The sequence below is a fragment of the Macrobrachium nipponense genome, chromosome 44, assembly GCF_015104395.2.
Source record: "Macrobrachium nipponense isolate FS-2020 chromosome 44, ASM1510439v2, whole genome shotgun sequence".
NCBI lineage: Eukaryota > Metazoa > Arthropoda > Malacostraca > Decapoda > Palaemonidae > Macrobrachium > Macrobrachium nipponense.
Genome location: NC_087221.1, coordinates 47,244,935 through 47,272,873, shown reverse-complemented (window position 1 = coordinate 47,272,873; position 27,939 = coordinate 47,244,935). Strand labels below are relative to the sequence as shown.

General features: G+C 46.8%; 1 protein-coding gene across 2 annotated transcripts; it reads left to right on the top strand.

Annotated features, from left to right (window-relative positions):
- On the top strand, positions 1–27,939 carry LOC135204299 (uncharacterized). Of its 2 annotated transcripts, XM_064234454.1 has the most exons (6): positions 1–133; positions 4,347–4,692; positions 6,177–6,387; positions 6,994–7,145; positions 7,752–7,919; positions 26,009–27,939. In XM_064234454.1, the coding sequence occupies exons 2-6, from the start codon at positions 4,351–4,353 to the stop codon at positions 26,228–26,230; spliced, it is 1,095 nt and encodes a 364-aa protein (XP_064090524.1). In that variant the 5' UTR covers positions 1–133; positions 4,347–4,350; the 3' UTR covers positions 26,231–27,939. The 2 variants fall into 2 exon arrangements, with proteins under 2 accessions (XP_064090524.1, XP_064090525.1); XM_064234455.1 differs by lacking the exons at positions 6,994–7,145; positions 7,752–7,919.

The following is a 27,939-nucleotide window of genomic DNA, read 5'->3' as shown; positions in this document are numbered from 1 at the left end:
GACTGCGCCATCACTTGGCGTCAGGACACAGAAGGGTCACATAGCATATTAAGAGTCGTCGAAGACTTCTATATATTTTCTATATACCTACTAGCTTCTATTTTTTTAGCATTTTCCCCCTGTGAAGTGAATAGTGAGTATCATTATTTCGTGAGTTTTTTCTGTCCAAAGCCTCATAATTTTTTTTTATTCATGTCCCCGTTGAGTGAATAGTATCATGGCGAGAAATACTTCTTTAAAAGAAGTAGTAGCCTTAGAGAGATAAGTGTCTCCCTCTAATAGGAAAGTCTTGGAGAGATAAGTGTATCCCTCCAAAAGAACAAGAAGAAGAAGATGAAGTCATTAGAAAATTCCAGGATTCTAAGGAAGGCAGAGAACAATCACTCTTCTCCCTGGAATCAGTTAGCTGGACGGTAGAGAATTATTAGAGTTACGGCAAAAAGATTTATAGCTGTAATTGTTGCTAATCTTCTTTAACAATAAAAATGGGCACAGTGCTGAATGCCTTTATGTTAATTATTGCTATTATTATTATCATTCACTCGTGGTGTGGTTATTCTCTCTCTCTCTCTCTCTCTCTCTCTCTCTCTCTCTCTCTCTCTCTCTCTCTCTCTCATTTGCAACCATGGCAGTCTCGTGCAATGGAAGATACATAAGTCTAGAGGCCTTGTCGTTAAGGAGAGAGAGAGAGAGAGAGAGAATCAACGGTGGAGATGGTGACGGATTGATAATTAATATCGTGATAGTGAATGTAGCTTTGAAACGAGTGAAACTTCATAAATTCCATTTAAATAAGTCGTTCTTAAATTGAAACATTACATTCTGTAGTTTTTTGTAGAATTCGTCCTAAAATTGCAGCGTTTTATATATTAAAGTTAATTCGTTAAAAAATAAATGGAAGCATTCTTTGGTTAATTCTTTTTAAACGTCGTTCTACAAATTGAAACATTTACTTCTTTTATTTAATTCTCTCTGAAATTGAAGCATTCTTGATTTTTTTAAGAAGTCGTTCAAAAAATTTCAGCATTTTATAGTTAAAAAGTTATTTCGTTAAAAAATTGAAGCATTATATATTTTTTAAGAAGTCGATAAAATTGAAACTTATATATTCAAATCCTTTCTAAAAAAAAAATAGCTATAACAGCTTATGAAGGAGGGTTATCAACAAGGGTTGTGGTAGCATCTAATCAACAAGGGTTATATACCCGTATATCACAAGGGTTGTAGTAACAGCTTATCAACAAGTGTTATGGTAACTTCTAATCATGCATGGTTTTAGTACTAACTTATTAACAAAGGGTTGTAGCAAAAACTTATCAACAAAGGTTACAGTAACTTGTAATCATGTATGGTTTTAGTACTAACTTATTAACAAAGGGTTGTAGTAACTGTTTATCAACAAGGGTTGCAGTAACTTCTAATCATGAATGGTTTTAGGACTAGATTAATAACAAGGGTTATTATGACAACTTATCAACGAGGGTTGTAGTAATCTGTACAAAGACACCTTATTTACTCATGACAACCTTTAGTGATGTACAGTGTCATTCCAACATGACCGGAAACATTATCTCCGATAGTGAAAGATTTTAAACTGGTTTTTGGGGGCACTGAATGGTGACCATTAGAAAAAAAAATTATGGTGAACGGGACTATAAAGTGAGATGCATATTGTGACGTGTTATGGTGACGTGGTTTAGTGTTGCTCTGGTCTTGTTGTGGAAAGTGTGGTGATGCTTTTACGTTTGTCCTTCATTCTCCTAGACTCGTGTATAGTGAGGGTTAATATCCTTCAGCTAGACTCATGTGTATAGTGAAGGAATATACTTCAGCTAGACTCATGTATATAGTGAAGGAAGATATTTCAGCTAGACTCATGTGTATAGTGAAGGAATATACTTCAGCTTTAGACATGTGTATATGAAGAATATACTTCACTACTCATGTGTATAGTGAAGAGATACTTCAGCTTAGCATGTTCATAGTAAGGAATATACTCAGCTAGACTCGTGTATAGTGAAGAAGGTAATCACTAGCTCATGTATGTTCAGAATATACTTCACTAGACTCATGTGTATAGTGAAGAAATATACTTCTAGACTCATGGTCCCAATGAAGAAATATACTTCAGCTAGGCCCATGTATATAGTGAAGGAATATACTTCAGCTAGACTCATGTATATAGTGAAGGAAGATATTTCAGCTAGACTCATGTGTATGTTGAGGGAATATACTTCACCTAGACTCATGTGTATAGTGAAGGAATATACTTCAGCTAGACTCATGTGTATAGTGAAGGAATATACTTCAGCTAGACTCATGTGTATAGTGAAGGAATATACTTCAGCTAGACTCATGTATATAGTGAAGGAATATACTTCAGCTAGACTCATGTGTATAGTGAGGAAGGATATCAGCTAGACTCATGTGTATGTTGAGAAATACTTCAGCTAGACTCATGTGTATAGTGAAGTAATATACTTCAGCTAGACTCATGTATATAGTGAAGGAAGATATTTCAGCTAGACTCATGTGTATGTTGAGGGAATATACTTCACCTAGACTCATGTGTATAGTGAAGGAATATACTTCAGCTAGACTCATGTGTGCAGTGAAGGAAGATATTTCAGCTAGACTCATGTGTATAGTGAAGAAATATACTTCACCTAGACTCATGTGTATAGTGAAGGAATATACTTCAGCTAGACTCATGTGTATAGTGAAGAAATATACTTCAGCTGACTCTGAGTGAAGGAATATACTTCACCTAGACTTCAGTAATATGAAGGAATATACTTCAGTAGACTCATGTGTATAGTGAGGGAAGATACTTCAGCTAGAATCATGTGTATAGTGAAGGAATATACTTCAACTAGACTCATGTGTATAGTGAAGAAATATACTTCAGCTAGACTCATGTATATAGTGAAGGAAGATATTTCAGCTAGACTCATGTATATAGTGAAGGAAGATATTTCAGCTAGACTCATGTATGTTGAATATACTTCACCTAGACTCATGTGTATAGTGAAGGAATATACTTCAGCTAGACTCATGTGTATAGTGAGGGAAGATACTTCAGCTAGAATCATGTGTATAGTGAAGGAATATACATCACATCACCTAGACTCATGGAAATTGGGAATATCCAAAAGGTGCAAGGAAGAATTAAAGACTGATTTAGCGGCATAGTTAGAAATGGGAATGCGCCTGGAATTCTACCAAGCGGCCGTGTCTTGACGAAAGAGAAATGCTCTTGAGGCTGGAATCACTAATGGCTGGACGTAGCCAGCTCAACCAGACAAGTTTTTCAACGTTCTGTACCAGAATTTGAAGGCAGTGTGGATGAGCTGAGAGATAACGTAGTTAGGCCTTCTTTTTGGGTGCGTTTGTGTGTGTAAGTGTGTGTAGTGTATGCGTGTATGTGTGCGTGTATGTGTGGTCTGTGTATAGCCAGGGAGTAGCAGCTGTATTCAGCATTTTATCTAGACTGATGACGAAAGTGGGTTGATTAGTTCTAGGCAGATACGTCTGCACAGCTGAGGCTACACAGCTGAAACTACCTATATATTCGTACCTTTATATAGATCCTCGTATATAGAATGCGTCAGTTATCTTACAATGTCAATTAACAGTAAACCTTAGATTGCGTTGGGCCATAAGCTTATACTTCTCTTTTTTATGAATGAAATGTTATTCTTTTAGCAAATTCAGTCCAGTTTTATTTTGGTGCCCGTTATAGGTGAACACAACACACATATAAAGTGAAGAAATACTCTTCACTTTATTTTTACGAATTTCATTATACTGGAGAGGAAATTCTTCTTCTGCTAATAAGAGCTGTACCTTATGTTATTGGACCAACTGCCCTGCGGTATCTAATTCTCATTTGCTTATGTAACTCATGAAAGTCTAGGCCTAGGTTTGAGAGATATTTTGTCAATGCGTGCATATTTTGCTTATAGGTACGCGTAACTTTATTATTATTATTATTATTATTATTATTATTATTATTATTATTATTATTATTATTATTATTATTATTATTATTATTATTATTATTATTATTATTATTATTATTTGTTTATGTAATTCATGACAGTCTATAGGCCTAGGTTTGAGACATTTTGTCAATGCGTGCATATTTTGCTTATAGGTGCACACAACTGTTTATTATAATTATTAATAATAGGTACACAACTATTATTATTATTATTACTATTATTCAGAAAATAAACCCTACAAAGCATTCAAATGCGTGATATAATATCGTAAGTATAGACACATCTCTCCTCCTCCTCCTCCCCCCCTCACCTCTCTTCTTCTTCTTCATCTTCTTCTTGCAGAAAAATGGCGCGAATCGTCTTCCTGAGCAACAAGTCCACCCTCATCATAAGCTTGTACGTCATCCTCCTATTCTTCGTGTTCGAGCGGAAGCTCGACCCTCGGGAAAGACTGCGCAGGTACCTTGGCCTCGAACTGACGGCCGCGAACGCCACTCTGAACAACGACGTCTGCGAAATCACCTTCGACCTGGAGCACTGCTCCTGCCAGAGGACCATCCAGTCACTCCTGCCGAACGGGTGTCCTGGATTCTACGCCAGCACCAAAGGCATCCTCCAGAGGATCAAGGACGAGTACGGAGAGTCCACCTGCGGCGACTGGGCGACTCTGAGAGGGCCTCACCAAAATGTAATGTTTGGGGCGGTTTTCAGATCTGTATAGTACTAGTACCTTCAAGTGTCAGGTCTTTGAGATGTCGCAGTTATTTGCATAAAGTGTCGCTCATTTGCATTCAAAGCAAAGTGTAGTAGCTACTACCAGCTGTCAGTTCTTATTTTTTACTGGAGATGTACTAGTTATTTGCATAAAGAGTCGTTCATTTGCATTGAAAGCAAAGTGTAGTACTACCAGCTATCAGTTCTTATGCTTTACTGGAGATTTATGTATTTGTATTTCAAGTAACATGTAGGTCTATATCTTTAAAGTAACCAGAGTATACGAGTCTGTTTAGCTTTATCTCGTCTCTGATGCCTAAGGATACTATAGGGCCCACTCATGAATTATAGTCTTGTTGCCTTGAAGAAAAAGGTTAATTTCTTTTTTAAGTGCATTTTGACCTGACGACATGATTAGGTACTAACATAAGACTAGCTGACAAGACTTTGGTACACTTCAAGCTACCATGTTGCTTACTCGTCTACCTCACAAGGTTGCAAATGCAACGACTATGCTAGAATTATAACTGGTTCACTTAAGGTAGATTCTTGGATGATCCCTATGCCTACGAGACGTTAGTTTGGCGGCCGCTGATTGGCTGGGAGCTGCCTACCTTCCGGTACCAGCCAATCAGCGGCCACCAAACAAACGTCTCGTAAGAATAAGGCTCATCCGAGAATCTACCTTAAGTGAATCAGTTATAGTATATATGCACAAGGTCTAATGAGAAATTTAGCACACACACATTAAACTCTATAGATTTTCTACAGGACATTGACAATATAGACACCGGTGACCCTTCTGTATAATCAAAACATGATGTATGCACTGTAGTTCTGCTACAGAAAATTGAGATTCAGTATTTTATTTTATTTTAGTAACCTTGTCTTCCTAAGAGACTAAAAAACGTCTTTTTTTCTGATGTGAGATTCCAGTACAACTGGACAGATCAGACACCAGCCTACTAGCTTATTATTGACTTTTGTTGTGTAACTACCAAAAATAGGCCTCTGTCAATACCAAATTTGCCAGAAGTTCGTTCTGATTGATAACTTGAAGACAGAAGTGACTAGAATCTTTCTATTTATTCTAATTTAAAGTTCTTGTCTTACAAAAATAGCGCATAGTATTGCGCCATCCACTGATAGGCCTATATTGTTGAATAGTTTGAAACGTCGCTCCATGTACGTGACAAATTAGTTATTTACAACAACTGCTAGACCTACAGCATTTAGAATTCTGCACATATTATGGAATCAGATATTTAAATGTCATTTCTGGCTTTTGATAAACCTTCTGTACGCGTACTTCAAACTACAACCTAAAATTCTTGCCAGTTTTATTGTTGCAGTAGGTCTAATTCTTATTACTCTTTTCTAATTCTTATTACTCTTTTCTAATTTTTATTACTCTTATCTAATTTTTATTACCCTTATCTTCCAAAATGTCTGCTGCAGGTCATAAGTTACTCAGCCTTTGGAGACTTCCCAAACGAGTACTTCAACGGGATGGTGGAGATAATGCCACAGTTACCCAAGGCATACCCGGGATGGTATACCCGGTTCTATCATCGAATGAACATGCAGAACCCCATCCATCGGAACTGGCTGTGCAGCCTGGCCTGCAAATACCCTTTTCTTGATCTCTGTGATGCAGAAAAGCTTCCAGGTCAGTGGTAATTATAATTATTTTAAGGAAATTCCTTTTTGAAAAGTCTAGCTACAGACCCGAACTGATACGTAAGTTAAGGTAGGTTTACACTTACGCACTTTTGTGTTGCGGGCTGTTACGGGGTGGGACCGCAAGAAACCGTTATGCTGTTGGTCTTGGTACTAGAAGATGTCTACTTCTATAGACTCGGATATTATAGAATAAACTGAACACTCACTTGTTACAAGGATTAGGATGTCTCAAAGACTTGTTAGTCCATCCGAGGAGACATCTGGTGCTCACTTATCTGTAGTAGCAGGTTTCACTGTTCATTCAGTGTCCTCCTAATGATTTTGTCTAGCTTTCTTTTAAACTCTTCCACACTGTTGCTGTTTACAATTTCTTTCTGATGGCAGTTTATTCCACGTGTCACATATCTTGTATGTAAAGAAGTTCCCACAGTGGGAGGTGTTATATCTTTTCAGTTCTGGTTTTCATCCATTATTTCTTGTCTGATTATCGTTTAACGTAAATAGGTTACTGTCTACTTTTGTTATGCCTTTGAGTATTTTAAATGTCTTGTCATAATAATCAAATAAATTGTCTCGCCACTTTCAATGTCAGTTTTCGGCAACGTCACCGGGTCAGTGGGCCAAGTGTGGAGGTTCACCCCCATGGGAGATGATTTCGTCGACAGATTCATGATTCGAGACTCTGATTCGGCAATCATCCAGCGAGAAGTCGATGCCGTCCATGATTGGATAGCAGAGGGCACAGTGAGTTTTTTTTTACTGAATACTGAATCGAACTGTATCCTTTATTTCAGCTAGAAGCCATATATGAAAATTGGATCAGATTTGACACGAGCAAACCTTTATAAGTTTATAACTTAATAAAATCCCATTATTAGCAAAGGTCTTGAAACATATTTGCATCTTTAAACAATAATTATTCCCACGCCATGTTACTTGGACGACTGACACAGCCAAATAATTTACAGACGATATTAATTTTTCAGGCTTGGCACAGTGGAAAGAGACTCAATTCAATATCAGACAAAAGAACTTCATTTATATTCATTTTTTCATTAATTCATTTGAGAGACAGGACGCTTTGAACCCAATTGAACGTAGATCGTGGTTCTATGCTTCCATGCAAGCTACTGGAATACAAATGGACATGAGATTTCTTACCCAGAGACCAATTTCTGTTAGACCTATATGACGCACAAACCAGCCATTAAACAGTATAGCAGTTTGTACCTGTTTAAGAGTCAATTCCGTTATTGGCTACTTTCATTTTTTTTTAAACTTACCAGTGACTGTGCACCATTTCACCTTTTAAATAGATAACTCAAGTCTTTCTTGCACCGCCCTATATAGTGTTTCCACGCGATGCGAGACCACCCACTGCACAAAACGCCCATATTAGCCGGAATGTGGGGCGGCTGCAACACGTGGAAAACCGATGTGATTGAGGTCACAAAACGCATACTCCAAGGCGCGCCCTATCCTCAGAAAACTCGTTTCGCTGATCAGCAAGGACTGACTGTAAGTGACACAACGAAAGTTTAATAATTTTACTCTGATATGTCGCAGGAAAACATCTTATGGCTATATGTATGTGTCCAATCATCAGCAGACTATGGTGTAGTTTTACTATATATATATATACAGTGGTACCTCGAAATACGAAAGGCTCAACTTACAAAAAACTCGAGATACGAAAGCTAATACAAAAAATTTTACGGCTCTACATACGAAAATTGCTCAAAATACGAAAGGTTGTTGCTGTAAAGTCCGAGATTCACCCGGACCACCGATAACAATTTTGAAACTCGCGCGCCGCCAACTGAGTAGACTCGCCACCATCCTCCTGCTCTCCCATTGGTTCCTGATGCTAGTCACCGCCATGAGATCCTTCTCTCCTATTGGTCAGCATCCCTCCCATCATGCATCTACTACGTAGCGGAGTGCTTCTTCGGCCACTGCACGGCATCATCTGTATCGTACGCACGCGGTATTCGTTCGTTCTAAAGATTTCGTTTATTAACATAAATTTGTTAGTGATTTCGTTGTAGTAGTATACTTTATTGTGTTGTGTGAGAACTTTACTCCATACTTATACGTACTACATAACATAATTACGTACAGTATATACGTAGTCATGGGTCCCAAGAAACTTGAAATTCACGGAAAGAAGAGGATGCTCTCTTTGGAAACGAAGATGGAGACTATCAAGAAGTATGAACCTGGTATGCGATTGGGTGTGATCGCCAAGGAATACGACCGAAATCCGTCGACAATAGGCACCATCCTTAAGCAGAAGGATGCCATTGTGGCGGGATCACAAGCTTCTTTTTTCTCTGAAAAACAAAGCTGGCAAAATCCCCCAAACCCCCCCCCACCCCCCCCCCCCCCCCCCCCCCCCGCAACATTAACCTAATCACTCTAGCTGCCAAATCCACCCCAGTCACACTTCCCTCTACACACTACAGCATACACACAGGACAATTGACCTACAACTACACAAAACATAAAACAAAAAAACTCAAAACACATGTACTTACCAATCAATCCAGTTACTCCGGGCTATCCTGTGCTGTCCGCTGGTTAAAGTCACTGGGACACCAACAACAACACCAACAACAACAACCAAGAACCACGACACCACAACCCAACACAACAACACCAAGGACTGCAACCCAACAACAACACCAACAACAACAACAACCAAGAACCACGACACCACAACCCAACACAACAACACCAAGGACTACAACCCAACAACAACACATCAACCAAGGACAACAACAACACAACAACAATCAAGGAACACAACCACAACTCTACAACACAGCAACCAACCAAGGAACATAACCACAACCTAACAACACAACAACCAACCAAGGAACACAACCTCACATATAACAACAAAACACAACAAAAGACCACTGCACAAACAACACAAAAAATCAAAACAGCACACAGGCACAACAACTTTAAGCAAAAACACTAACTTAACAACACCAAATAAAACACAAAACTCAATCAACTTCCAATGCCTTCAATAGACTCCTCCAACACTACTACCTATCACAGGCTCTCACCAAAGATTGACTGAAAAAAACACTAAAAACACAGAACTCTAACAATCAACAGCATCAGCAGACAGCCCAGAACCCACCAACAACCAATTCAGTCATTAACTATCCATACAGTGATTACACCCTCTCTCTCTCTCTCTCTCTCTCTCTCTCTCTCTCACAGACGTTGTCAAATGGAACTCCATAACTCCTCCATACCATCAAAGCAGCTACACCTTCCAAGGGCGTCACTATTTTGTCCAGCAAGAGGACCCACGTGCACGACGAGATGGAAAGGCTTCTTCTTGTCTGGATAAAAGACAAAGAAATCGCTGGCGATACGATAACGGAGACGGCAATCTCCCACAAGGCCAGCGCTATTTTCGGCGATTTGATTGCCCAGGCCGAAGACGACGGAGGAGAAGGGACATCAACGCCAACCCCAGACGTTCAAAGAGATGATGACCAAGGAAGGCTACAGTTCTCAGCAAGTCTTCAACTGTGATGAAACTGGCCTCTTTTGGAAAAAAAATGCCTCGTCAGACGTACATCACGGAGGAAGAGAAGAAGCTACCCGGGCATAAGCCTATGAAAGACAAGCTTACGCTTGCACTTTGTTCGAACGCCAGTGGGGATTGCAAGGTGAAGCCCCTACTGGTCTAACATTCCGAGACTCCTCGAGCCTTCAAGGCTTACAAAGTGCTTAAGGAGAAGCTTCCAGTGATGTGGAGGGCTAATGCGAAAGCCTGGGTAACGAGGCTTTTGTTCACGGAGTGGGTAAATCTGTGTTTCGGCCCGACAGTGAAGAAATTCTTGGAAGAGAAGCACCTCCCTTTGAAATGCCTGCTGGTGTTGGACAATGCCCCTGCTCACCCTCCTGGCCTCGAGGAAGATATCCTAGCGGAGTATTCCTTCATCAAGGTTTTTTATCTTCCCCCTAACACCACCCCTCTCCTCCAGCCCATGGACCAGCAAGTGATATGGAATTTTAAGAAGCTGTATACGAAACATCTTTTCAAGGGATGTTTCGACATCACCGATACCACAAACCTCACCTTGCGTGAATTTTGGAAGGAGCATTTCGATGTTGTGATATGCATCCGACTCATTGACCAAGCTTGGCAGGAGGTTTCAAAGCGAACCTTGAATTCCTCGTGGAGGAAACTCTGGCCTGATGCCGTACCCGCCCGAGACTTTGAGGGATTCGACGTGGGCGAAGCTGGTGCTGCAGATTCAGAAACAGTTGACAATCCTGAAACTGTTTCGCAACCAGATCTTGATGAGATCGTTGCACTCGGCAAGTCCATGGGGCTGGTCGTCGACGAGGACGACATCAACGACCTTCTCGAGGCGCACCAAGAGGAGCTTATGACGGATGACCTGAAGGAGTTGGAGGCCATGCAACATAACGTCGTTCAAGAGGAGTTCTCTAGCAGCGGCGAGGAGGAGGAGGACGACCCTATGACAACGGCAGAAATTAAGGATGTTCTAGCTGCTTTTCATAAAGTGCAATCATTTGTAGAAATAAAAGACACCCTGAAAAGGCTTACACAGGTCGTATGATTGCGCAGTTCGATGACGCTTGCCTGAGTCATTTCAGGAACATTGTGAAAAGTAGGAAGCAATCTTCCTTGGATAGTTATTTTTTAGAGGCCTTTAGTACTAGCAGGAGTAAGCAAAAAGGACGAACCAAGTGATACTAAAAAACAGAAAGTGGTGATGAAGTTGAAATTTTGTAAAAAAAAAAAAAAAAAAAAAAAAAAAAAAGTACGAAAAGTATAAAAAAAAGTAAAAAAAAAAAATTTAAAAATAAAAAAAAGACAAAAATGACAATTTGTCGAAAATTGCATTTTTCCTAACTATACAAACCTGAGGTCCTTTAACAATAGGAAGTAGCTAGCGGCAGCTGGAACGGTCGTAAGCTTCGAACAAGGGGAGAACGATAGTTAACTGCTTGTCCGACAGTCGCGCGCCGCGCGACTGGGAGGTAAACAAATCACTTTTGCTTTTGGCCCATGCAAAATACGCAGAGTGAGGGGTGGCATGAGGAGGGACTATATGTAAAGGACCTCAGGTTTGTATAGTTAGGAAAAATGCAATTTTCGACAAATTGTCATTTGTTCCGATACGTATACAAACCATCGGTCCTTTAACAATAGGAAGACTCACTTCTTGGTGGGAGGAATCTGAGTCTTTTGATGAACAGACTGGTGTTCGTCCATCCCTGGAATGCCTCCCTGGTCGTAAGAGCGAGGGAGGGATCCAAGCCTCTGTCCGATTGATCGGGGTGTGCACCGCAGGATCAATGGTCAGACCTCTGGGCCGAGTACTAAGAGAGAGGCAAGCGTATCTCTTCGTACCAGCAAGCAAGAACTTGTTCCTGTTTGCAAGAGGCAACATAAAGTATGGGTTGTCTCAAGCTGGCATCCACTTCCTCCCCTTGTTGGAGGAAGTGGTGGATATACGCTCCTATCCCTAGTGAAAGGGATAGGATGGGGCTCTGTTGAGTAGCTCACCTGCATCTTGTCCTTATCCAGCAGGGTGACGACCGTGTCCCTCTAACCACAGGTAGAGGGGAAGAAAAAGATGGGAAGAGAAGCCAGTCACACTCTCATTCACTCATCCATTCTTACGGTCACACCAGGACTCGATGCTGTTCAGCCTGCGAGGGTCTGGGTTCGCTACACAACGTGTTGAGCAGCCACACGGGTCCCAAAGGAAAAAGGTCCAAGGACCTGTGGGCAATATGCCCGAATGTAGAAGGAAGGGCATGTGGTCTGGTTGGACCAGACCCCTGCCTTCAGTACCTGCGCCACGGAGAAGTTCTTGCGGACAAGGCAGCATCTCCTTCGCATCGAAGGCGGTGAAGTCCATTAGGGAGGGGATTGTGAACGACTCGAACCAATCGTCAGGGACCCGAAGGGGTTCTGAGTCTTGCGCTACGAAGTTCGCGGTACGAAAATCGAGCGGTCACGGATCCCCATCCCCTGGATGCTTGACTTCGCAGGAGAAGTCATGCAGTTCCTCAGAGGAAAAGAAGGAAATAGTCGCATGACCTATCCCTCTTCTCTACTTCGGTGATGTCCAGTACCCATTACTGGTCTGTCCGTTTGCCACGAAGTCTCTCGCATCCTCCTATCCCCATGCAGCGAAGTTCTCGGTAGTGGATAGGACACCGACACTCCATGGTGGGTGTCAATGGTATGGGTACTGTGACAAGCTATTAAAACGAAGTAATGGTTGCTTTGTAACAACCGAACTAAGTCAACAGCATAGTTCGTAACTGACTCGGGCGCTCTGACAGCTGCCGACTGACTGCGTTCGGTAGGAGGCAAGTTGTCAAAGCATCCGAGTAAGTCACGTGACCTTCGCCTTTAAAGGGTTATGCCGAGAGACCAAACAAATAATGTATTTGTTTGTCACCAATGCCGGACAGCGAGGTGATGATTCTCTTAAGGCATGTGCCCAACAGGCGAAAGTCAATTGCCTTCTAGAGACCGAGGTCCCTGAAGGTAAAACATCTCATGGTTGTTGAATCTCAGCTAAGGAGAAACAACACTATGTACAGTTGAAGACGAAGGTGGATATTGAATGCAACCTACGTCTTCACAGATGAATCGAGAGAAGGATTCTCAAGTTTCATAGCCTGTGCTTACAAATGACTGAAAACGCTAACCGCTATTTCATTGCTGTCCGGTGAGAAGTCGTAGTTGCAATGAAAGCGGGGCGTTCTTCAGTAATGAAAACACAGGGGAAAGCCGCCTGAAGAACTGCTTCTCATGGGCTGAACATTTGGAAGTAAGGCTGTCAGGTCGGAGAGTAGGCGATGTCTTCTGACACATCTCGTAATTCGGGTTGAACAATGAACAATTGTACACCTACGAATACGAGATATTTTGAAGACAAACTCAGATGTCTGCAAAATCATTCGCATTATCGCAGTGCGATGCAGCGGGAGACTTGTACAGATTCTGTTACCGTGCGGTAAACAGAAAGATGAAAGAGTCCAAGAGATATCTCTGTTGAAAATTCTCGCAATGTCGAAGGCGATGGAATCTAGCGTCACAGCAGTAGATGGTCCTTCATTATTGCGAGAATCCCGTTAATCAGAGACTAAGTCCATGATTGTTGGGCAGAGATACGGTTCGGTAGTCAATCAAAGCAGGGGAGAGAGAGACATACATGACCGTGAATTTCGGAGGCCCAGCTGATACTGAGCTGCTATCAGGCAGTTCAATACGCAGTAGTTGAGCCTGAGCTCTCGCTGACTCGTCATCCTGAGTTGCCAGGTAATCCATTATTCCACGAAGGAATGCGTTCGGCTAGAACTACCGAGCATAAAAGATATGCTCGAGCAATTATATTTAGGCGAAACGAATTTCGGTAAATATAAAAGTTGAAATGGTGTTGTCGTGACAAAAACCATAAGTATATAAAATTGAAACTGAAAACTCCTGGGAGGTTGCAGGCAACCCCGATTTGCAGTTCAATTAGAATACTTCTCTTATAAGTCGCAATCCGTAGATTAACTAGGATATGCGCCTACCCCTCGGACAATTCAACTGCTTAGTAGAATCATGTCGCGAGGTTAATATACGTAGTATATTTGTAGGATTCTGAACAACGATCTCCGTCCTAAATTCTTTCCTTCAAGAAAACAAAATAAGGATTGGAGATCGACCACCTTCGTTCTCTATCAAAGAGAGTGAAGGAGAAGTCTTCCTCGAAGGAAAGCTTCAATGGTGAACAGAATACTAAGACGATAGTTCAAGCCAAATTGGATATTCCCGTCCGATCTCCTCTATTCCAGGTTGGTCGCCTACTGTGAGATAGTTTCTTTCAGCAGCAGTCTTCTTCCCAATGCTAGAAATTCCAGGAATTCGAGCATAGGCAAGGTTCCCGATTATCGTGTAACATATCGGGGATTCTCGTCTCGCTCACTTTGGACCGTGGTCTCGCGTAAGTGTTTGGAGATCGTAAAAACTCGAACACTCTGAATGCGCTAGAAATTCCGTAGAATTCTAAGCAGTCTGCGAAACCCCCACCGAATTCGTCAAACGATATCGGCTGGTGGTCCTCTCGATTCCCGTAGAAATCGAGAATGGGGCAGGATTCCTCCTCAACGACCGGGGCTTACGTCAGGTAGGACCCGAAGGTCCCCCCGGTAGCGCAGTCCCGAACGTGGGATCCTACAGAGAAATCTCTGTAGGATCCCTCCCCTTTCCCTCGTAGCCGTAAGGAGAGAGGGAATGGGGGAGGAATTGGATACTCGCTCGCCTTCCCAGTGGAACTAGCAGTTGGAGAAGAGTAGGAACAGCCATCGCCTTGCGGCGATGGCCTCTCAGAGTCTGGGAAAACGTATCGTCAGGAGAAAACGTTTTCCCGCGGAGGGTTAAGAACTCTCACTGTAGGTAAGGGTCTGCCGCCACTGTGAACGTCGTCTGGGTGGGGCTGATCGACACCTGACAGGAGAGAGCCGATACCGTCCTCCGACTCATTCCAGTCCTCGTCGAGGTCGAAACCTCTCAGGAGGACCGAAGGAGTATTTAAATACGGTGTCCGAAGACACGTAGAAACGCCGCTGTTGCAGTAGAGGAGGTGGAAGTAGCTTGATCGACCGGCCAGAACTGAGAGAGCCTTCTTGTCCGGAGACGAGAGACTCTGGTTCGAGACAGAATCGGCAAGCTCCGATCGCGGCAGACCCACCGTCGGTTTGGGTTCCCTCTCGGGCCCCAAAACGACTCGAGCAGAGACGTCGGCTCTGCTGGTGGGAGCGGCAATCCTTCCGCAAGGTCTTTATGCTGACAAATCAGCTTAATGACTTCTACAACTTCCTCTGTATCTCGGGAGTAACCGCGTCTTGCGGAGTAGGACCGTCCAGTCCCTCCAACAAGAACAGATCCCAAGATACTCCTCCTTTAGAAGGAGGAACAGCGGCAGGCCCCTGACGGTCGCCTCCAGCTACTTGCGCGTATGTCCTGGTCGGTCCTAGACCCGTGCCTGGTCCATACGGCGTCATAGCGGGATCGCGAGCGGCGCACCTCTCGCGATCAGTCGTAGGTACCTCGCTCCTCCCGGTGTAGCCCGAGGAGGTTGAAGGTACAGGAGAGGCAGACCTGACGCTCCCCCCTAGCTCGCTGGCAGGACCAGCGTGCTTGGAGGGCTGCTGCTGATCGTCAACCCGCGGTGGCGATCGAGTAGCAGGCCTAGCCTTGCCGCTCGCCTGGGGCGAGAGGCTCGGCTGAGAACGTTGACACTGATCTCTAGCATCAGGCGAGCTGTTGCTGGTTACCGTCTCCGCCCGGTCCCTATGGGAGCGGCAGTCAGGTGACATGCTAGGCTCTCTGTCGCGGCGAGACCGGCCAGCGTCCTCTCGGCGCGTCAAGCCGCTGGTACCAGCCGTGGCTGGTACCGACGGCCGCGGGGACCCCTTCCTCGCCTCAACCCGTGGCTGGTCAGCGACCGTCACGTCAACCCGAGCAGCCAGTTGGGTCGACTGCGAGGAGAGTCCCACTGGCCTGGCGAGGAGTCGTGTGGGGGCATGACTCTCGCCAGTCTTCTGCTCCGCGCCGCGGTTTTGACGGCGAGCGAGCTCGGGCGTCAAACTTTGGCTGGTCGGTCTCCCGTGGAAGAGCGTCCACTCGGTACTTCTCGCGAACGAGAAGCGGCCGAGACGGAACCTGATTTAGCGGCAGGACCGCTAACACCAGGTGAGGACGTACCAGTCGAAGCTGGTACACCTCTGGTCCCCGTCGTCTTCTTCTTTGCAGAGGAAGAGACGGGCCCCGTTCCCGAAGGAACAGGAGGACCAGCAGAAGAGCTCCCCGACTCGCCTGAGCGAGACGGGCCCTAGAAGATCCCGAAGGAGTCTTCTTAGGGGGGAAAACCCGGGTTACCAGCTGGTCGCTGCAAGAGCGGCCGCTGGCCTGGCAAGAGTCACCCGAGCGTCTCTCACCAGCCTTCTGCTCCGTGCCGCGTCTTGGCGCCGAGCGAACTCTGGCGCCGAAACTTGGCTGCACGGTCTCCCGAGGGAGAACGTACACTCGGGATCTCTCGCGAACGAGAGACCGAGCCGGAACCTGGCGTAGCGGCATCGCCGCTAGCACCAGGCGAGGAAGTACCAGAGCTAACCGATACTCCTCTGGTCCCCGTCTATCTCTTCCTTACGGAAGGGGAGACGGGCCCGCTCCCGGAAGGAGCAGGAGGACAGCAGAAGGACCCCCCGTCCCACCGGGGTGGGACAGGCCCTTAGAAGTTCCCGAAGGAGACTTCTTAGGGGGGAAGGCAGCCTTCTTCTTCTTCAGCTTATGGGCCTTAGAAGTCGAAGGGGAAGAGGCAGCAGCAGACGATGAAGACGAAGATGACAGCTTCCTCTTCTCCTCTTCCTCGTCAGCTCACGCAGGACAGTCGTCAGGTCCTCCATCCAGGCCGGAGCCGGGGCTATTGCCGAAGCAACACGGCCCGACTGCACCTGTCCGGAAGGACCTGGGACTGGGGAAAACACACCGTGGGCAGGACCAGCATGGACAGGCTCAGAAACCAGGAGCGACAGGAACAGCAACCAGCTCAGGAGCGGCAGGAACAGCGGCAGCGGTAGACCCAGAAGGGACAGCCAAGCCAACAGCGGGAATCACATCAGCGGCAGGTACGGCAGGCCCAGCGATCGCCTCGTAGAATCATCGGCAGCCAGCCGGAACCTGGGTACTGGCGGCCTTCCCAGGGGCGAGCTGCTGGAACAGCGGAAGTCTGGGGCAGGCAACACGAAGAAAACAGGCGGCGGCGGCAACACCCCCTCGGTACGGCGGCGGCCCTAGTAGCGGCAGACGGCATCACCGACACAGCATGGGGAGTGTAGACCAGGAGGGGGGGGAGCAGCATAAGCGGCCGTGGTAGTAGTGGAGACCGCCCCAGACCTCGCTAGACGCTGCAGCAGCCCGTGGATGCTAGGCACGCCCTGCCGCCGCGGTGGTCCATACCTGTCCAAGGTCGTCTCCCACAGATGTAGCACCTGCGGTAACATAGATAGATTAGTAAGAGGGGTTCCCTCACGCACGGGGGAAGGACATGCCCCACCTCGAACGCAAGGAAGACCCCAAATATAAAATACAACGAAGAAGCTGAGCGGGGGGCAGGAAGGAAGACGAAGAATCGGATACCAAGGGAGTCGCGGGAGAGCTTTCCGACGACTCCCTGGCAGACCTTCGCTTCCCCTACCCCCGCACAGCAGTGAAAAGTAATATGAAAATGAAACAGAATACTGCCCTTGCGATTCACTTCATAGAACTTAAAGGGGAAAAGATCAATTCCCGGGTAAGAACGGAAACTTGATCCAAATAATATGATGCTATCATAAATTATATATGAAAATGAAACAGAATACTGCACTTGCGATTTCACTTTCACATAAAAAACGTAAGGATCAATTCCCGGGTAAGAACGAAAATTGATCCAAATTAAATTCATGCAAATAAATAAATGAAAATGAAAGAATATTGCAATTGCGAATCCACTTTCATTGCATTCTATTATACAAAATAAAAGGCTCGTGCCGAGCGCAATCACACTCTCGGTAACGAACGCACAGGGCAAAATATAATGAAAAGAGTACTTACATTTTTCAATTACACACTTTCGCCCAAAATACATGACTCGGCGCGAGCGCGCCCGCCCTCGGCACCGAGAGATAATTCAAGGGTTCAATTCATGAAAAGAGAGGAAATCGCCGCATCTACGGCGATAGCTCCATGTTGGTTCATAATTAAGTAATGAAAATGAAAACAGTGTACTTACAGTTTCATTTTCAAGTTAAACAAACCATTAGTAGAAAACACAATATAAACAAAGCATACGACGATGAAGCGGGCAGAGAGCGATGACGAACACGTCCTTCACACCCGCGGCCGAAAGCAAAAAAAGTGATTTGTATAAATCCCAGTCGCGCGGCGCGCGACTGTCGGACAAGCAGTTAACTATCGTTCTCCCCTTGTTCGAAGCTTACGACCGTTCCAGCTGCCGCTAGCTACTTCCTATTGTTAAAGGACCGATGGTTTGTATTACGTATCGGAACAAAAAAGAATTTGTTCCGATACGAATACAAACCATCAGTCCTTTATAATAGGAATGTAACTTGCGGCAGCTGGAACCGGTCGTAAGCTTCGAACGAGGGAGTTCGGTAGTTAACTGCTTGTCTGACAGTGCGCACACCGCGCGACTGGGAGGTGAAGATCCACTTTGCTTTCGGCCGTTTTGGTGGATGGACGTGTTCTGCATATCTCTCTGCCCGCTTCTTCGGCGTATGCTTTGTGTTTTCCTTCAAACTTGGTTTACTTTGTGTGTGTGGAAATTCTGTAAGTACGTGTACTTGTATTTTTCCCATTGATTATTGATATGGATTCCCATGAATTGGAGCTGTCCCCGCGGGCCCCCATCAGCCGCAGAGTTTGCCCTGATGTGGAGGGCCGTAATTGCGGGGCCTTCCGCTCCTTCCCTGAAGTGGATCCTCATTTATTGTGTGCTCGGTGCAGGGGGCATGAATGCTCTCGGGCCGAGCCCTGTGAAAGAGTTCGCCCCTGGATCTGCCACCGGTACCCAGGATGTCGCTGACCGCTGCCCCGCCTCCTGCTGTACCTGATGTGCCTGCCGCACCTGCCGCTCCTGCCGTACCTGTCGTGCCTGGACCAGCCCCTGCCGACGTCGTTCCTGCCCGTGGTGTTGCTGCCCCAGTTGCGGGTCCTTCTGGACAAGTGCAGCCGGGCCCTGTTGCTTCGGCAATAGCCCCGGCTCCATCCTGGATGGAGGCCCTGACGTCTGTCCTGAGGAAGCTGACGAAGAAGAAGAGGAAGGTGTCGTCATCGTCTTCGTTGTCGCCTGCTGCCGCCTCCTCCCCTTCAACTTCCAAGGCTTCCAAGCCGAGGAAGAAGAAGGCTGCCTCCTCCCCCCCTAAGAAGTCTCCTTCGGGAGCTTCTAAGGGCCCGTCTCACTCCAGTAGGATGGGGAGTTCTTCCGCTAGTCCTCCCGCTCCTTCGGAAGCGGGGCCCGTCTCTCCTTCCGCAAGGAAGAAGAAGACAGGGTACTTCCTCGCCTGGTGCTAGAGGCTCTGCCACTACACCAGCTTCCGGCTTGGCCTCTCGTTCGCGAGAGGCACCAAGTGTAAGGTCTCCTGCGGGCGACCGTACAGCCAAGGCTCAGGCAACTGAGTTCGTTCAGCACCAAGACCGAGGCACAGAGTGGAAGACTGGCGAGGGTCACTCAGGTGACTCCCGCCAGGCCAGCGATCACTCTCGTAGCGAAACGCAAGCTACCAGGGTTGACGTGACGGTCCCAGACCGGCCACGGGCCGAGGCTAGGAAGAGGTCCCCTCAATCGCAGGAACCAGCCTCGGTTGTTCCAGCAGTTCGACGCGCCATGAAGACAGGCACTGCTCCCACCGCGACAGTGGTCTCTGCAGGTCTCCTGACCGCTGCTCCCATCGGGACCGGGCGGGTAAGGGGACCAGCAGCAGCTCCTCTGATGCACGGGACCAGAGCCGCTGTTCTCGGTCCAGCCGCTCTCCCCAGGAGAGCCGCGCGACCAGGCCTGCAGCTCGATCACCACTGCGGGTTGGCGATCGCCTGCAGCCCCCCAAGCACACGGGATCTGCCGGTGAGCGAGGGGTGAGCGTCAGGTCTTCCTCTCCGATCCCTTCAACTACCTCGAGTTACACCAGGAAGGGCGAGGCGACCCGGAGTGATCGTGAGGAGCGCACTCCTCACAGTCCCACCACGACCCCCTACGAGCCGGGAACGGTCTTAGGACCGACCAGGTCGTCTGCGCAAGTGGCAGGAGGAGACCAGGAGGGGTCTGTCGCTGTTCCTCCTTCTGAAGGAGGAGGGTCTCGAGAGGCGTTCTTGTTGGAGGGACTTGGCGGTCCTACTCCTCAAGGCGCAGTCACTCCCGAGATCCAGAGGTTGTTTGCAGAGGTTATTGCGCTGATTCGTCAGCACAACGACCTCGGGGAAGAATCGCCGCTCCCACCTTCTAAGCCCACGTCCCGGCTCGAGTCGTTCTGGGGTCCTAAGAAGAAACCCAAGACGACGGTGGGTCTGCCGCGATCAGCTCTGGCCGACTCGGGTGGTGGGCCAGGTGGACTCGCTTGTCTCCGGACAGGAGGGTTCGCTACGGTCCGGTAGGTCATCCAAGCTACTTCCCCCACCTCTACTGCGACAGAGGAGGTTCTACGTGCCTTCGGAGGATCCGATGCCACCCAAACAGGTTAACCCGGAGCTAGCTAGGCTAACTCCGGGAGTGTCTCTGCAGCAGCTCCTGTCGGAGAACTTGTGGTTCTCGCAGCAAGAGGCACTTGCACTGGAATCCACCGCCATGGCGGCGTTCCAGGCAGTCTCCTGGTTGGACATGTGGTCCCTCACAGTGTCCAAGGTCGCGGCCACCTCGGGAAATATCACTCCTGAAGGTGATCCGGCTTTCGGGAGGCTGTGCCAGTCTGGAGGTAGAGCCATCTCTTACCTCGCCCACCAGACGGCAAACCTGTGGGCCAACCTGGTACTTCGGCGTAGGGACGCAGTCCTCACCCGAGTGACCAGGGCGGCTGGGTTTGAGGCGGCATTTGGTCTTCGCAACGGACCAGTGCGGAGCTCCTCCTCTCTCATCCCAAGAGAGGTGGTGGACGCTGCAGTGGAATGACGGCGCACTGATGACAGTGACCGTCTATTCCACCAGGCAGTCTCGAAGGCGTCTGGGCAGCCTCGATCGACTGCGGCCAAGCCCAAGAGCTTGGTTAGTGCTTCCTCGGCGGTTAAGATGATCGCATCGTCGAAGCCCCGGGGAAAGACTCTGCCTTCAACTTCTGCCAGGAGCGGTCACAATCAGCCCTCCTCCCAGCCCTCCTTCCCTCGAGGGGGAGCCGGGAAGAAGTCGAAGAGAGGTGGAAAACGCTAAGGACTACGTTCCCCCTCACCTGCTGCCGGAAGTGGGGGGTTGCCTGGCGAGCCATTGGGCAACATGGCAGCGCTACGGAGCGGAGACCTGGATAGTAGACGTCCTTCGGGAGGGGTATCTACTACCCTTCGAGTCTCGGCCACCCCTCACCTCCAACCCGGTCCATCTTCAGACCTACGTTCCTGGAACACCAAAGGACGTAGCCCTTCGACAGGAAGTCCAAGCCATGCTGAGCAAGGGAGCTGTGGAGATCGTCAGGGATCGGTCACCGGGCTTCTACAGCTGTCTTTTCTTGGTGGAGAAGTCTTCGGGGGCTGGCGCCCAGTGATAGATCTCTCTCCCCTGAACTGATTCATTCGCCAGTCTCAGTTCACGATGGAGACAGCACATTCCGTGCTCTCAGTGGATTTGAAGGACGCGTATTTCCAGATACCTCTCCATCAATCCTCCAGGAAGTACCTCTGCTTCATCCTCGACGGGACAGTGTACCAATTCAGGGCACTCTGCTTCGGTCTCTCAACCGCCCCACAGGTGTTCATGCGAGTGTTCACTCTGGTGTCGGCTTGGGCCCACTCGTCAGGGACACGTCTTCTGAGGTATCTCAACGACTGGTTAGTCCTGGCGAGCTCCCGCTCGCAGTTGCTACGTGACAGGGATCGACTCCTCGAGTTCTGCCGCAATCTGGGGATCATGGTGAACTTCGAGAAGTCCGACCTTGAGCCCAATCAGAGGATGAAGTACCTGGGTATGCTGATCGACACGGTAGCAGGGCGAGTCTTCCCCACGGATTCACGGATCAGCAGATTCAGAGAGGTAGCCGACCAGTTCCTGTCTCGGCAGGAACAGTCAGCTCAGCAGTGGCAAGTCGTGATCGGTCTCCTGTTGTCACTCGAGAAGTTAGTCCCTCACAGGCGTCTTCACCTGCGGTCTCTTCAGTGGAGACTAAAGGAGAGTTGGTCACAGGCAGGAGACCCACCGTACTTCCCTGTGTCCCTCACGGAGGAGGTGAGGCAGGACCTAGCCTGGTGGCTGGATGACAGGAACCTCTTAAGAGGAGTACCTCTCCGCACTCCCCCCCCCCCCCCGAGAATTGTTGCTGTTTTCAGACGCGTCTACCGAGGGATGGGGCGCACACCTGGAGGAGTTGCTGGCTGCAGGAGTGTGGGTTCATCACGACAGGCACCTTCACATCAATGTTCTGGACCTCAAGGCAGCGTTCCTTGCTCTCCAAGAGTTCCAGGACCGCTTGATGGGATACTCGGTGGTGTTGATGTGCGACAACACTATGGTAGTGGCATACCTCAACAAACAGGGGGGTCTAGTGTCCCTCCCGTTGCACCAGTTGACGCTGCAGGTGCACGAGTGGGCCGTGGCCCACTCGGTAGAGCTGTCAGCCCACTACATTCCAGGCAAGAGGAATGTAGTAGCAGACAAGCTCAGCCGTCAGGATCAGGTGATAGGGACCGAATGGTCCCTACACCCAGACGTGGCGGAAAGGCTCTTCAACCTGTGGGGGCGTCCAGTAGTGGATCTGTTCGCCACCCGGCACAACAGGAAACTTCAGGTTTTCTTCTCAGCCGTGCCGGACCCATGGGCAGCTGCAGAGGACACTCTTCAACACCCGTGGGATAACCTCTTCACGTACGCCTCTCCACCGTTCTGCCTGATTCGCAAAGTGATCAGCCAAGTGCTGGCCACCCCGAATCTCCGGATGATCCTGGTGGCTCCCAAATGGCCCCAGGCCATTTGGTACCCGGACCTGCTGGCTCTGCTTGCAGAAGCACCGAGAGAGATTCCCCCTTGGCACAACCTTCTCGTCCAGCCACACGTAGAATGGTACCACCAGACAGTCCAGTCTCTACATCTTCACGGCTGGATGTTATCCACCATCTCTTGCGAGTGAGAGGCTTTTCTCGCTGAGCAGCAACAGAGATGGCTGGGTACGTCAGACAGTCCTCTGCAGCTGTGTACCAGGGAAAGTGGGCCGTCTTCTGTGGTTGGTGTCGTAGACGGGGTCTATCTCCTCTCGGAGCCACTCTTCAGCAGGTAGCGGATTTCCTCGTGTTTCTTCGCCGAGACAAGCTCCTCTCTGTCCCCACAGCCAAAGGATATAGAGCCGCCCTGGCCCTAGTCCTGAAACTGAGGGGAGTGGATATCTCTAATTCGTTCGAAATCTCCTTGCTAACGAGAAGCTTTGAGAGGTCTTGCCCACCCAGGCAACTCAGGCTCCCGGGGTGGGATGTGACTCTCGTCCTTAGGAGTCTGACTCGAAGGCCCTTCGAGCCACTCCGAGAGTCATCAGACAGGGATCTGACCCTCAAGACCCTCTTCTTGCTGGCCCTGGCATCGGCGAAGAGAGTAGGGGAACTTCATGGTCTTTCCTTCGATGTCAAGCATACCAGGGGATGGGGATCTGTGACGCTCGATTTTGTCCCGAACTTCGTAGCTAAGACTCAGAATCCTTCGGTCCCTGACGACCAGTTCGAGTCTTTCACAATCCCCTCCCTAATGGACTTCACCGACAACGATACGGATGAGATGCTGCTTTGTCCTGTGAGGGCGCGACGGCGCTATCTGAAGAGAACTCGGCACCTCAGGCCTGAGTGTCGACGCCTCTTCGTTAGCACCGGGGTGACCAAGAAAGAAGTTTCTAAGAACACTCTTTCTTTCTGGCTGCGTGAGGTGATCAGGAGGGTGTACGAAACTGATGGTAGCGACGACATCAGTACCCTTTGTCCGGGAGCCCACGAAATCAGAGGTATTGGTCCTTCCCTTGCGTTCCGCAAGTACTTCTCCGTGGCGCAGGTCCTGAAGGCAGGGGTCTGGTCTAACCAGAACACCTTCACCTCCTTCTACCTTCGGGATATTGCCCACAGGTCCTCGGACACTTTTTCCTTGGGACCCGTGGTGGCTGCTTAACACGTTGTGTAGCTTACCCAGCACCCGAGCGGATGGAACAGCATCACATCCTGGTGTGACTGCATGAATGGATGAGTGAATGAGAGTGTGACTGGCTTCTCTTCCCCATCTTTTTCTCTCCCTCTACCTGTGGGCAGAGGGACGCGGTCGTCACTACGCTGGAGCAGGAAACGATGCAGGTGAGCTACTCGACCGAGCCCCATCCTATCCCTTTCAGTAGGGATAGGAGCGAATATCCACCATTTCCCCCAACAAGGGGGAGGAAGTGGAAGCCAACAAGAGACAAACCCATGACTTCATATTGCCTCTTGCAATAGGAACAAGTTCTTGCTTGCTAGTTTTAAGAGGTACGCTTGCCTCCCTCTTTTTACTTGGGTCCAGAGGTCTGACCATTGATACTGCGGTACATACCCCGATCATTGGGCAGAGGCTAGGATCCCTCCCTCTGCTCTTACGACCAGGGAGGGAACCAAGGTTGGGGGAACACCAGTCTGTTCTTAAGACTCGGATTCCTCCCACCGAGAAGTGAGTCTTCCTATTGTAAAGGACCGATGGTTTGTATTCGTATCGGAACAAATAACAATTTTTCGAAAATTGTATTTTTCCTAACTATACAAACCTGAGGTCCTTTACACATAGTCCCACCTCATGCCACCCCTCACTCTGCGTTTCCTGGGCCTAAAGCAAAGTGGATCTTCACCTCCCAGTCGCGCGGTGCGCGCACTGTCGGACAAGCAGTTAACTACCGAACTCCCTTATTTGAAGCTTACGACCAGTTCCAGGTGCCGCAAGTTACATTCCTATTGTAAAGGACCTCAGGTTTGTATAGTTAGGAAAAATACAATTTTCGACAAATTGTTATTTTTAATTTTAGTTTTTTGTAAAGTTAAGTGTTACAGTTTTGTTAATGTGCTTCGTAAACTTTAGTTTGTGTGTGTTTTCCTTACATTTTTTTGTGTGTTTCGTAAAGTTAAGTGTACGTACGTTTCTGCCGTTTGTCCTCCTCCTCTGTCGCCACTTTCGGAGATAGCCTCACTCGAAAGGTAAGCTTCCACATTTTACTACATACGTACAGTATTTCTTGTATACCATGTACACTAATACACTTTATTTACAGGTAATTAGCAGTACGTATTAAGTTAGGTATTGAATGGTCCAAATTGTTGTAGTATTTCATTGTTTATAGGTCAATTTAGCTTTATTATGAAATTTACTGGTGTGTTTTTGGAGGGCTTGGAACAGATTAGCCATTTTATATGTAAAATGCGGTCCAAGATACAAAAAGCTCATGATATGAAGGCCGCCTCGGAACGGATTAATTTCATATCTTGAGGTACCACTGATATATATATATATATATATATATATATATATATATATATATATATATATATATATATATATATATATATATATATATATAATATATATATATATATATATATATATATATATATATATATATATATATATATATATATATATATATATATATATATATATATAGATCTAGGAAGCTGGCCCAACCATCAGTAAACTATGGCAATTCAGGCTGTCTTCATTGGCATATTCTCGCTCACTTTTGAACCAGGGCCTCTTCTGATATTGTCAGTCTATTATTTATTGAACTGCTTTTATACTCGAGTATTCCCCAGCCTGCATTAACTTCTCATCATTAACACAATTCAATTACTTTCGCAGAGATTACTGTGGAATATGGCAATAGGGAACATGACAGTCCATGCCGCCTACTTGTGCAAGAAATACGGCGGTCCTGCGAAACCCTTCCCAACGCAGAGAGTGAACTTGACCTACATCGGGGAAAAGACCTACATAAGCGACGCCAAAGCGCTCTACAAGATAAATACACCGTGCCCCAAGGAATGCCGCCCGAAAGATCATCAAGACTGGCAGTATTGCTAAGCCTGGGGAAACGTTTTAAAAGTAAAATAGGTCGTGATAAGTCCAACCCTTCACTGCTGTTAAATGTATCATATTGTGAGAAAGTTGTTGCCAGATGCTTACATTACGTAAACTAAGTTGGACGGGTCTCCTCAATATGTTGCACCTTGTAAATATGCCCAATCTATGTTAAGTCTTAACCTGAAGAGGCATTGATAGCTTTGTACCACATCTGTTAGTGCCACAGATGTATCCTGCAACCTATTTATTTACATGTAGTATTTAGTGCCACAGATGTATCCTGCAACCTATTTATTTCCATGTAGTATTTAGTGCCACAGATGTATCCTGCAACCTATTTATTTCCATGTAGTATTTAGTGCCACAGATGTATCCTGCAACCTATTTATTTCCATGTAATATTTAGTGCCACAGATGTATCCTGCAACTTATTTATTTCCATGTAGTATTTAGTGCCACAGATGTATCCTGCAAACTATTTATTTCCATGTATTATTTAGTGCCACAGATGTATCCTGCAACCTATTTATTTCCATGTAGTATTTAGTGCCACAGATGTATCCTGCAAACTATTTATTTCCATGTATTATTTAGTGCCACAGATGTATCCTGCAGCCTATTTATTTCCATGTAGTACACAGAAGTGTAGCTATTGTTACACCAGATTGCATAGCCACCTGTCTACTACTATTTCCAGTGTTTACCTAACTTTTTAATGGCAGTGTACAGTACTTACTTTCATACCTTTAACATGTGCTCTTGCACCCTTTCTGCAATATTCAGGTCATCCCTTACTCCTACCCTGAGCTTGTAGTTCCTCTCACTTTCAAGTATGCTTACATTTTTCGGAATACAGGACAGTGTATCAGATTAACTCTCTTTAACACATCAAGCAGTATTGCCGGCCTGCTGGATTATTTACACAAACACTCCATATTCCCAAAGGTCTGCAAAATGAACGGTTTTCTTATGCCTTATGCATTAAGCATGTTACTTATCAAGTGTAAATACAACATACGTGTACATATCCTTAGAGTTCGCTAACATTTATGCAAGAGGGCACCATCTTTGGAGGTATACATTGCTTCTTCAATTTCCTTGGATAGATGATTCTGGTATAAAGCATATGTTAAGGGACTCGCACCATACCAAAGCATCATGGCATAACTAATCAGTTCTTGGAGATCTAAGCTGGTTGGTTAACATTTTCTTTCAAATATGCTGGGTCCAGTAGACCGCGTTATTCATTCATTTGCTGCCCTTCACTGGACTTCTGACCTCATTAGGGCTTATTTGACCATCTTTCAGTATCATGTAATTTCTGAAATTGGCAATCACTGATACTACAGCTCTTTCAAAGACAGGCCAGTCTCTTGGTTACTATTTTAGAGTTGGTTTATTTCAGAGAGATTCACAACAAGTTCTTCTCTTGATACAAGGTGACGCAAGACCAGAAAAACTTATCAGGAACTTGGCCCAGATGAGGTAGGGAGATAGCCTGGGGAGAATTTTATTATGTTGGCCTCAGAATCTGATAAATCAGTGTATCGACCTGGCACTTCGTCTCTTCTTGTTTTTCTTCATGGTCAAGATGCTTTCATTACCATAATCTTGCTTCCAGACTTACATAGGGTCTGTCTCAAGGATCTGTGTAAACATAAGCGAGTAAGTCGACTATTATGTATTAATTACCTTTCATTTTTTGTAGA

What these genes read in the sequence shown, in the direction of transcription:
- LOC135204299 (XM_064234454.1), top strand. Translation starts at nt 4,351, where the DNA reads ATGGCGCGAATCGTCTTCCTGAGCAACAAGTCCACCCTCATCATAAGC. An exon ending in TGAGAGGGCCTCACCAAAAT is followed by an intron (nt 4,693 to 6,176) that starts GTAATGTTTGGG and finishes TGTCTGCTGCAG; the next exon opens with GTCATAAGTTACTCAGCCTT. An exon ending in ATTGGATAGCAGAGGGCACA is followed by an intron (nt 7,146 to 7,751) that starts GTGAGTTTTTTT and finishes CGCCCTATATAG; the next exon opens with TGTTTCCACGCGATGCGAGA.